Source organism: Rana temporaria, chromosome 8 (genome assembly GCF_905171775.1).
Source record: "Rana temporaria chromosome 8, aRanTem1.1, whole genome shotgun sequence".
In the NCBI taxonomy this organism is placed as follows: Eukaryota; Metazoa; Chordata; class Amphibia; order Anura; family Ranidae; genus Rana; species Rana temporaria.
Genome location: NC_053496.1, coordinates 69,954,311 through 69,965,969, shown reverse-complemented (window position 1 = coordinate 69,965,969; position 11,659 = coordinate 69,954,311). Strand labels below are relative to the sequence as shown.

The window sequence follows — 11,659 nt, the reverse complement described above, 5'->3', positions numbered from 1 at the left end:
GCTGCGCCTCATATAGCAGGGGCAACTATACGCCGGGAAAAGCCTAACATAAACGTTGTAACTTTACTGCGTCGGCCGCGGGTACGTTCGTGAATTCGCGTATCTAGCTAATTTGCATACTCGACGTGGAAATCTACGGAAGCGCCACCTTGCCGGGGAAAAAAAAATTGCAGTTTAGATCCGACGGCGTATGAGACTTACGCCTGTCGGATCTAAAGGATATCTATGCGTAACTGATTCTAAGAATCAGTCGCATAGATACGACGGGCCAGATTAGGACTTACGACGGCGTACATGGCGCTGCGCCGTCGTAAGTCCTTTCTGAATCTGGCCCTTATACTTTATATTGATTCTCAGGTGGGGCTCCCCAGGGCAACCCCCACCTCAGCAGTCTAGGGAGGAGGGGAGGGGAGAAAGGAAATATATAGCCCTTTACTCACCTCTCCGGGGATGCCCAGCTCTGTTTTCTTGCCGAAGCAAGGTAGTAGTACTTACCCTCCTGTGGTTTTATGCTGGAAGCATCCTGGACAGTGCATCTTCCACATGGTAACGGAGATGACTGCCGGCCAGGCTATTGCGACTCGGCCCTGGAGCGTATAGCTCACCGGCCACCCGTAGAGCGACAGGCATGTCGTGGACGACCCAGTGCGCAGCTACGGTCGGCACACGCTCGATGGCCGAAACTGGGAAGAAAACAAGGATCCAAGATCCAGCCTGTCGCCCAGTCGGCAGTTGATCGAAGATCGCAGGAAAAAAATAAAAAAAAATAAAGATCCAGCATCTTGAACTAACAGCCTCCAAGCCATGGGTCTGAAGGGAGCCATGTCTTCTCCTGAAACTAGGCAGAATTTTTTTTATCTACGACATGCAGAGGGAGGGGTTATATGCAGAGGGCCCGCCCCGTGGGTGGGGCTATAGGGTGTATGATAAGTTAACCTTTTATATAAGTTTCTGCCTAGTCAACTCCTAAAGGAAGGCTAATACCCACTAAGTCAAGATTAAGGCTGTGTCCGTCCATGAACGAAAGAGAAATATTGTTTGTTTTTTTCAAAATTGTTGGTCTTTTTTTGTTTATAGCGCAAAAAATAAAAACCGCAGAGGTGATCAAATACCACCAAAGAAAAGCTCTATTTAAGGGGGAAAAGGACATAAATTGTCAGTTGAAGTGAAGTGACACAGTTCCGTATCACAAACAAATGGCCTGGTCATTTCGGGGCTGAGAGGTTAAATACCACCAATAGGAAGCTCTGTCTGTCTCAAAAAAACACTAAAAATGTCATTTGGGTACAGCGTTGCATGACCGCGCAATTGTCATTCAAAATGCAACAGCGCTGAAAGCTGGCCTGGGCAGGAAGAGGGTGAAGGTGCCAGCAGGGAAGTGGTTAAGCTGAGCTCCCATTCCAACCTACGCGTTCTGGAAATGCGTGTTTCTGCCTGCGTTCATGAAACATGCAAAACACGTGCTAAAACGCTTATTACACTTCTGGTGCTGCCAATTGTTAATGGTGCCCCAAACGCAGCCAGAAAACATACACTTTGTGACGGGAAGGAAAAAAGAAAAAACGTCCTGTGTGCACGAGGCTCCACATGCCAGCGACACTTTCCCTATACTGAGCTGAGCTCGGCGTGTTCGAGGTGAGGGGGTTTCATTCACAAAGTGTAGCTGTCCTTTACATCAGTTCTACATCACAGCGCCGTCTAGCGGCCAGCACCGCTTCAAGCTCAGGACGCCGCCGCTGTATCTATAACAACCAATCGGCATGTAACACCGCCCCTTTCAGGTGGTCACCGGCGTTCCTGCCCCTCAGAGTGTGACGACAGGCCGGGGCGGGGCCTGAGGCGGAAGTTGTTGTTGATGCTGCAGTGGAGGTTGGTGTCTGTGTTGACAGAGCCGGGGATCAGAGCCCGAGATTTCCCCCGAGAGCCGCGGGGATACACAGGACCGATGAGCCGACACTCTCCCGTCTAACGGGCTCTATGGAAGTGATGGAGAGTCCCTTGAATCTGGTGAGTGTCCCGTGTTCACCCCTCCCGGATGTCCCTGACAGCTGGGAGATCTGGCCGGGGGTGGGGGCCGTAAAGGGCTGGTACTGAGAGGAGAGGGCCATACAGGTGAGCAGGGTGGGGGGGGGGGGCATAGGTGACCTCAGGTGAGAGGGGGGGGGCTGAGTGTAGGGGGGCTGCTCATAGAGATCATCTATATACACTCTGCTATATACAGCCCCACCTGTGTATATAACTGAAGTAAAGGCCAGCCTGGGGACGAAAGGGTTACACCTGTGTTTATTATTATAGTGGATTTATATACCGCCAACAGTTTGCGCAGCGCGTTATAACCTGAGGACAGATGGTACAGGAGAGATCAGAGGGCCCTGCTCATTTAGTGCTTACCATCTAGAAGTGTATAACTGAAGAAAAGGATAGCCTGGGGAGGAAAGGGTTACATCCCCCCCACCCGTGTGCCGGCCTGTGTGCATAACAGATGATTCTCAGTAATAGAGCCCCCATACACAGTACAATGTGACCTTACAATCATCTCTCTTATCAAATCAGACAGGAGGTTGTACAATCAGATGGGAGTGTGTGTGGGGGGGGGACTCTAAGCAACCCACATTTCTGTGGAGTGAAGGATGTCTAGCCCCCTCCCTGTGGTTATTTCCACTGACCCCTACGTCACAATAAGACATAATAGTTTGGGGGGGGCGGAACATCCAGGTGCTGGAGATCTTTTTGCCCGCTGTAAATCTGCAGCAGAGCAAGGACTGGTAGCGAGGTAGGTGAGCTTAAGACCCCATACACATTATTCGATTTTCTGCAGATTTTTGTCTTCAGATTTGCCAAAACCATGTAGTGCAAGGTCCTGCCTGATTGCATACAAATTGAAACTCTTGGAGTGCTTTCACACTCACAACGCCCGGGCGTCGGTGGTAAAGATCCACTATTTTTAGCACCACTTTACCGGCGTCCTTGCGGCTGCTAGCGGAGTGCTTTTAACCCCCTGCTAGCGTCCGAAAAAGGATTACAAGCGCCGCTTTTTCTGGCGGTTCGAAGGCCCTGCCCATTGATTTCACCGCTCCGAAAGCGCTGCAAAGAAGCTGCTGGCAGGACTTGTCACCTCATCCCTTTAAACCTGAACACTGATGAATTACACCGGTTCTGTGGCTGAGTAAGGTGATAATTAAACTGACTTATCTGAGTTAAATTGGCCTCAGAACCTGTGTAATTCATATGTGTTCGGGTTTAAAGGGATGAAGTGTCAACCCTAATTCCCCCATTAACACAAGAGAGGTGAATAGGGGGGGGGGGATCCTTCCTGCTGGGCCATTGTATTCTGACATTAGGACTCCTCCGCTGTCAGAACACACTGATCTGGCTGCAAGTGCTGATCGATTGAAAATATACCAACAGACCAGTTTAAGTGGAGCGGATGATTAGATCGACTACTCTCAAATGGCAATGGCCATAGATAGAAATTTTGTATAGGCAAATTTTGATCCAGCTTGAAGCAGATTTCACCCTAAAGGGGACATTCGACTTTCTGTCCTCCCCCCACTTCCTCTACAACATTTGGCATATTCAGATTTTTTGGGGAGCGGCGATAGTTTTGATAGGTACTCAAAAGTTTGCCCTCCACTCCCTCTTTCCCGGCAGCCTTCTGGGACAGTTCGCAGGTCCCAGAAAGCTGCAGAACCATTCACAAGGTGCAGTGGGATGCCGGATGTGAAGTGGCAGAGAGACACAGCCGGCTGTCCATGGCAATGCTGGGGACCCAAACACTAAGAACTGGCCTGGGTGAGGACCGTTCTGGATCGGTAAGCGTTTCTCTATGAAATGTCAGCTGCTACAGTATTTCTAGCTGTTGATTTTACATTTTTATTTCTCTCCCAGGTGAAGATCTTCATTAGGTTTACCTTGTCAATAAAATACATTATGTAATCCAGGGGGGGGGTGCTTTAAACACACTGCAGCTTTGTAATGGCACATTTGTTTAAATGCCTACCAGTAGGTCACACCCGCACCCCCAAATCCTCTCCTAAAAACTCCCACTGTAAGGCCTTGTTCATATGGGGAGTGCTGCAACATATGCTCATGTGAGGGCCGATTTACCTGCACAGAGATTGGATTGGAATAAATACTTATAGAGCGCCGAATGCGAGTTGTGAAACAGGTGTTCTGTGCAGCTAGTCCCATTGATATCAGTTGGGACACAGTTGCTGCTCCCATTTTGTGTGAGTGTGTGTCCTTTGAACTCACACTGTCTGTGTTTGGGGACACGCACACCTACGCAGTGGGGGACACGCACACCTACGCAGTGGGGGACACGCACACCTACGCAGATATCAAATTGATATCTACAGCTGTGTCCATGCAGCTGTTGCATCCCAATTGACATCAATGGGACTGTCTGCATGGATAACAGAACACCTATAAATCCCAGTGCAGGACATAACCCTCACACAGGCATACGCTGTAGTACACCCCATGTGAACGAGGCCCAAAGATCGGGATCTGGAATGCTCTGTGCATCGAGCACCTGCCCCCAGCATTCCAGGAAAGGTTCATCCCCTCCATTCATTGATCACATTTTATTTTATCCCTTAAAGGCCAGACAGACTGCGTGTTTTTCGAGGCAGCAATGAGATTTGGATTTGCACAAGCAGATGAAGTTTGTGCTTGGATGACAACAACATGTTTTATTTAAAAAAAAAAAAAAAAGCATGGAGGGAAATTCTTTTATCTTTTAAAGGATAACTATGAAACCAAAGACAAAAATGCAACATTTTGCAGCGTACAGTCCTTAGATGTGGCCGCTGCATTATTATTTTTTTTATTTTATTTTTTTTAGTTGGTTAGTAATATTTTCCAAAATATTTTTGGAGCTTCAGGCATTCTGTCTCTTTAGCATTGGACCTATCTGTTGGAGGGCCATCTGATATTTGGATCCAGTTGGACAATATCGCAGCAGAGGGTTTACATCAGTCAACAGGGATGAACAAGAAGTCTCTGCAGTAACGGAGGTCCAGCCGGTCCTGTCCTGTGCAGAACTTTGAGTTCCAGCCTTGACAGCTGTTTTTTTCTGCCATAGACATTTGGAAGGTGGATTACCTTGGCTGAACCCAGGAGAGTGGTCTCTGCACCCAGAGATGTTCCAGGACTTGTGTTGCAAGTGAGGGATGTTGAATGTGGACAGCCTGGCCTTCAGGTTGAACAAAAGATTAGACAGGTTTGTATTCAAGTAAACTGAATGGCTGGCAGAAGCAGTGGCTCAGTGAGATCCCCCTGAAATGTTTTCCTCTGCTGCTCATAGATCAAGTTTGGGGGCATTCTAGTGATCCACATTGCTCATGATTGGCCCAGGTGGATGTGGTATGGTAAACTGGTATGGTTATGATTCTCAGTGCTAGGAAGTACACTTCCCACAGAGTCTGTCCTATGAACTGGAAGGTGTATTTCACTTGGTGTGAATTTAAGGGCCTTCCACTTCGCAGTTTGTGTGAACAAACACTTGGCTCTTAAGCCTTGTATTGTTGGCAGGGGATTGTCTGGGTTTTTAGACTGTTGTCCTAAAATCTGAACATTGGTATGCTCCTTTTGACAATTGTTGTCCAACTTTCGGCCAACAAATGTTGGCTGACAGGTTAGTAAATTTTTGGCGGACAGCAGCATGACGTCTGATTTTTTTTTTTTTTTTCATATGGTCAGTACACAAATCTGTCACACAAAAGTCGAAAGTACAAACACACGTTCGGAATCAATGCTCACCAAACACGAAATTGGCAGAAGGGGCCCAAAGGGTGGTGTACTACAAGGAATTTCATTCAGCTCTTGAGCATCACTAAGTTTGTGTTTTGTGGCACAACAATTGTGTACCGTTTTACAAAAATCAGGCGCTCGGTTGGCCAACAATCGTATCATGTGTACGAGGCTTTAGTCTTTGGCCAGCTCTCTTCCCTTTCTATTCTGTTTCAGAAAATGTTGGCTTCCTATTCTTCTAATAATTCCTTTGTGTAGGGGTGGTGCTCCCAGTCCAATTCCCTGTGACTCTGGAGAAATATGAATCTTGTTCTTCAGAAGGTCTCATTTGAACCAGAGAAAATCTTCTCTACTCTTCCACCAGATTGTATTTCCTGTGTCTGAGCTGGTTGCTTTATTCTGAAAGGAATTGTTTGGCCCTGCACAAGGGCAAAGTGGTATTAAGGCCCAGGAATTCTTTCCAAGGTAGCCTTTGCGATCTAACTTGGGCCTTGCACGCACTGCTGCTCTTAACTCGCGTTTAGGAGTTTTTGGTGTGTTTTTTTATTTTTTCGCCAAAGCCCCTGAACTCCATTCAATAAAAGCATATATGCCCATGCCACACAGGCTTCTTACCAGAGTTTAGAGGCAGGCAGAAAAACTCCAAACACGGCAAAAAACGACCTTTTAGTACTTCACGGCTTATTTTAATGGCCAGAATAAATAAATTCTGGCCAATGAAATAAACACCCAAACACTGCTAAATGTGTCTAAAATTATTTGAAAAAATGCAGCTTGGGTGCGTTCATAACGCTGTTTTCTCATCTCACCTTCCAGGATGGCAACACATGAGAGATGATAGGCTCCTCCCTACAGGAAAAATGATCAGTTCACAGCTGTTTAAAAGGCCCCACCTTACCCCTCTCCTCAGTATTGATTGTGTTTCTCCCACAGCAAAACGTTTTTTTTTTTCTCTGACCAGAAGACTAAGGCAGTCGGATGGTACCCCTTTGAGCCACGTTTAGGAATGCCGGTGAGGACTGCATTAACCTGCCGCCTCAGAGCTTCTCGCAGGTCGCCACCATGGCATTGTGCAGGTGGTTTGGGTGTAGCCGAATCCCCCGCCATTGCTTGGGTCTCCTCCTGTCTTCCCCTCTGTGCAGCGGGTGCCATTTCTTTGGAGTCTGGGTGGTGTAAAGACACCAAGGGGAGGACCTCGCGTGCTCCAAGCCTCGCTCTGGGCCAGAGCCTTCCGGTCAGGGCAGAAAGAGGGTGGAGCGTGCCCAATGCAACCCAGGAAGTTGGTTTGAAGCGTGGAGGAGACGCCAGACCCACGTAGGCTGAAGCTTTCCTGTTTGCACCAGGACTCGGCGAGCTGCAGGGAGCTGAAAATCTGCCAGGAAAGAGAGTCAGCGGGCCTGGATGCCCTAGTACAGAGCTGGAACTTCCAATTGGCTTGCACCTTCCTCCATCTTGCACTGATTCTGCTGCCGGTAGCGCCTCCCTGGAAGCTTCTGGACCTTTTCTCTCAGGGTCCAGTGCTACACCACAGGCACAGACCTGAGTTTTTTTCACCTGACGGCCTGATTAGTGAGCACCAGATCCTAAGGGATAAGGGTTGCTCAGACTGAGCGATACCAGCTTCCTGCTCAAGAGGCGAGTGTAACAGGGAAGATATAGTCGAAAATATGTACAAATAGGATTTTTGTACACACCCTGTGCATCTTCAGTGGTCCCCGCTGTGTTCTGGGAGCTGTGTGTTTCCCAGAACACAACGGGGGTATAGAGTAAGCGCCGGAAGTGGCGTAGATCACTGTGGGAGCAAATACCTGTATTAGACAGATATCTGCTCCGCCCTCTCCCCTGAAAGGTGACACCGGAGGGGGGGAGGGTTCCACAAAGTTTGGACCGTTCTCATCGGATGGACTGATCGTGTGTACGAGGCTTTAGTCTTGGTATGTGGGATGCTGTCTGTTCAAGTGCAGTTTTAGCGCTCTGCACTATTTACATCTATTTTTTTTTATTTTTTTTTACGTTGATAATATCTCAATGTTATAAGTAACACATCTGGGAGGGAAAGGTTTGCGACAAGCATTTGAAGGGGATTTCCATTGTAGGACTTGTTCCTTCTCGGCAGGTAAGAAAAAATATCTTACCTGGAGTGTATTGCCTGCAGTTTGGCGTTCTAAGTTTGTAAAGGTTCTCTTATTATGCTTTAAGCTGCGCTCCGGGTACAAAAACAGTTTAAAATATTTCTCTACAGTCAGAAATGATATTAATTCACTTTGTGTACACCATATACCTTTTTACAAACACAGATATTGGCTTGTAAAAGTAGTGGTGACATCATTGTGGGTGGGACCTAGCAGGCCCGCCCACTGCAGTCAGCCACATTGAGGAAGATACCAGACTAGTCACCCTGCTAAGAAGAGAGAGCGGCAGTGACCGGTCTTTTTGCACCTAGGCAAAGTGCTGTATTGTTGCACAAATCTTGAGTGGATCAGTAAGGTTCAAGTAAAATACACATTCCTTTTCTCTTTGGAAGCCATTGGTTTAGCTTTAAAGCCCCATTGAGAGTAAAGTTATTGCTAACAGGGCTGCCGGGTAAAAACAGTGTTTGCGCAGAAGCCTTTTCCTCCTTTGGAGAAACCTATCATCAGAAATGTGTTCACACTGAGAGGTTTGTGTGATGATGGCGGCAGGTCTGTGCAACATCAAAATGCTGGTTATTGACAACTGGCTTCCTATACCCTACCCAGTCATCACAGAGGTTGACCTTTTGGGCAGAAATTGAATAGAGAGGTTTTCCTGGCGGCTGTTAGAATGGCTTTACAAGGAAAGGTTGATGTCCTCCATACTGGGGGTGATCTGTATGCTGTACATTGTGCAGCCTGTCATTAATATTGATAACCTTTCTGGTTTTAGTTGGGAAGTGGTGTGAGTGCTGGCACTTGTGCTTCCCAGCAGCCTCTGGTGACGTAGTGTATATTTTCAACACTGGACATTCCTATGCTGTTTCTCACTTGTTTTGCTTCTGCTAGGTCAGGTTATTCATTAATATATGCCCTGGGCTGGTGTCATGTTGTCCTGGTGTCATGCTTTGTGCACTCACAACCCTGCTAGAGTAAAGTCACATAATGCTGCAATGTATTTATGTTCGTCACAACCTGTATTCAGAAGTATGATAACAACTGGAGGCACCAGGTAGTTTTGTATGAAATCAGATTTTCTCATAGCTATACAGTCACCAAGTCCTAAAGCCAGACAGACTATTTAATTTTTTTTTCCAATCACCTTTCTGTTGTCTGTACAAGAACCGCAGGGTTGATTTACTAAAGGGGGAGACTGTTCACTTAGTGCAGTGGTTCTCAACCTGGGAACAAAAGAAAGATATTTGGTCAGCCGTACTCCTGGGAATTCCTAAATTGTCCTTTTAATAGTAAAATGGAAATACACTACAATCCACGGCAAAAATAAGAAGTGAGATACACAGTTGATGTTTCGCACTGATGCTCAGTGCTTTCCAGCAGTGCGGCTGTCCAAATATCTTTCTTTTGTTCTCTGCTGTATGCATTGCCAGCACCCGTGGTCTCCAGGAGGTGATTGACCAGCCAAGCAGCTCTATCTGGAGCGGTTTTTCTTTTCGTTCTCAACCTGGGGGTTGGGACCTCCTCGGGGGTCGAATGATGATTTGCCAGGGGTCACCAAATTTTGGGCTGTTCCTGAAGCCCACAACGCTCTACCGGCCTTTACAGCTGGGCTGTTCCTGGAGCCCGCGGCTGCCCACTGGGCCTCTTTGCAGCTGCCCATTCAGTTTACACGATGGCTGGGGGACAGAGACTAGAAGTCAGCTGACTGGTGAGGAATGTGAAGTGGGAGGGGCTGAAGGAGACCCTATATCCTGATTTTGGCATTGATGTCACCACAAAGTCGGAGACAAAGTGAAGCTGGAGACAGTGAGTAACACTACCTGTGATTATGCACACCAACGAGTAATAGAAGGAATAAAAATACACATTACTTGGAAGGGGGAGGAACAAAGAAAAAAGGGAGAGAACAAGACTGCTAGAGAGAGGGATGGGGAAAACCTTGCCTTAGGTGCTGACAACCCACGCTACGAAAATTATTTTACTGTTGGCGGTACCCACAACTTGGGAAATTTTATCAAGGGGTCACGGCACTAGAAAGGTTGAGAACCACTGACTTAGTGTGTGTGTGTGTGTGTGTGTGTATATATATATATATATATATATATATATATATATATATGTATGTATGTATGTATGTATGTATGTGTGTGTATATATATATATATATATATATATATGTGTATATATATATAATTTTATTTATATTTTTATTTTATATTATTAATTTTTGGTTTCTCTCGTACTTGATTATTTAAAGTAAACCCCGTTTCAGCGAATATGTATTTCTCTTTTTGTCCATGGACGGACACAGCCTTCACAAGTCTTGACATATGGATTATGTTCCTGTTCATAGGAGAGGTCCTCTCCTATGAACAGGAACTTAACCCATATGTCTAGACTTGTGAAGACTGTGTCCGTCCATGGACGACAGAGTTCTTTGTAAAGTGAACATGCATTGATGAGCAGCCTCTACTATATTCATAAATCAAACTACTATGTTAAATATCTTAAAATCTTCTAGATTGTACAGGTGGGCTCCTGAAGTCTACTCAAGATTGTTTTAAACTTAGGTCCACTTCACACTTGAGCTGAGCGTCCATCGTCATTTTTTTCGCGGTATTTTTTAAGTGTTTGTACAGGCTTTTTTGCATGGATTTGCACCTGTTTTAGGCTTCATGTTTTTTTGTTTTTTCTTTGGAAAGCTAGTTACAAGGCAAGTTTTTCAGGTACTCCCACTGAAGTCAGAAAGTAGGACTCTGCCCCAAAAGAAGCCCATGTACTTTTCAGTGTAATGAGCTTCAAGTGATTTTTCTCAGGTGTAAACGGACATCACTAAGTATAATGGAAATCCTTGCTGAGCATCTCTGGTGAAACATCAAACCATCTCGGATGTGAATGAGGCCTAAAGAGGTTTTTGTTTCTCTTAAAAAAAAATAATACATTATACCAATCAAAGGTTGGAGCAAAGTTTCCTTCTAAGCTGCACCTTTTTGAAACAGGAAGATGACCAACAGGATCTTATGATCTGATATTAGAATACAACTTTACTGAACTTTCCTGTTTTTGTTTTTTATAATATATGTGTGAACGGAGTTTCTCTGCTGAACTTGTTTTATTCTGGAGCCTCGCCTTGGAATGGCTGTTGCTATTTTAGGTAAAGGTTTATATTAATAAAATACAGAAAATTTGCTGGAGCAATTTGGATCATGCTTTGCTGTGTGTTTTGCCTTCCTCTGGATCAGCTGTGGGTATAGGATGGTATAAAAATAAAATGTTCCCCTTTCTATAGGTTGAACTGGATTAGGGTGCCCACGTGTCCTGGATTGCCCGGGACTGTCCTGCAATTGACATGTCTGTCCTGGGTCCCGGGGCACCTTCATTCCGGGACAATACAGTGTCCCGTAATGAAATAAAGGACACAGTCGCCCCCTACGAACTAGTAACTACATTTCCAGAACTGGTTGCTAGGGCCAGCACTGCCTGGCGTCTTTCAACCAGTGACAATTTACTCTCAGACAGTGAGGTCGGGATTGAGGCCTGTGCCTAGTGCAGCGCTGCTGTCCCCACCCACCTTGGTACCTCCTCCTTCTCCGGCACCTGGCGGCAAGCAGCAGGGACTGGTGTGATCTTCACTCTCCAGATAGCGACTCCACTCCTTTCCTTCAATGCACGGGGCTCATGCAGAGGGAGTGACAGCAGCACTGCATCTGACGGCAGGCTAGGGGTGTCAAGTGGCACTGCATCTGATGGCAAGTGGCACATTCAGCTGACAAATA

General features: G+C 46.3%; 1 protein-coding gene across 1 annotated transcript in view; it reads left to right on the top strand.

Annotated features, from left to right (window-relative positions):
* Nucleotides 1-1,787: 1,787 nt before the first annotated feature.
* NRBF2 (nuclear receptor binding factor 2) overlaps nucleotides 1,788-11,659 on the top strand; it is a 25,623-nt gene continuing 15,751 nt past the window's right edge. The window contains exon 1 of the mRNA XM_040361989.1: nucleotides 1,788-2,007. Coding sequence (XP_040217923.1) covers nucleotides 1,978-2,007 — 30 coding nt within the window. The 5' untranslated portion in view covers nucleotides 1,788-1,977. The remainder of the gene's footprint in view (nucleotides 2,008-11,659) is intronic.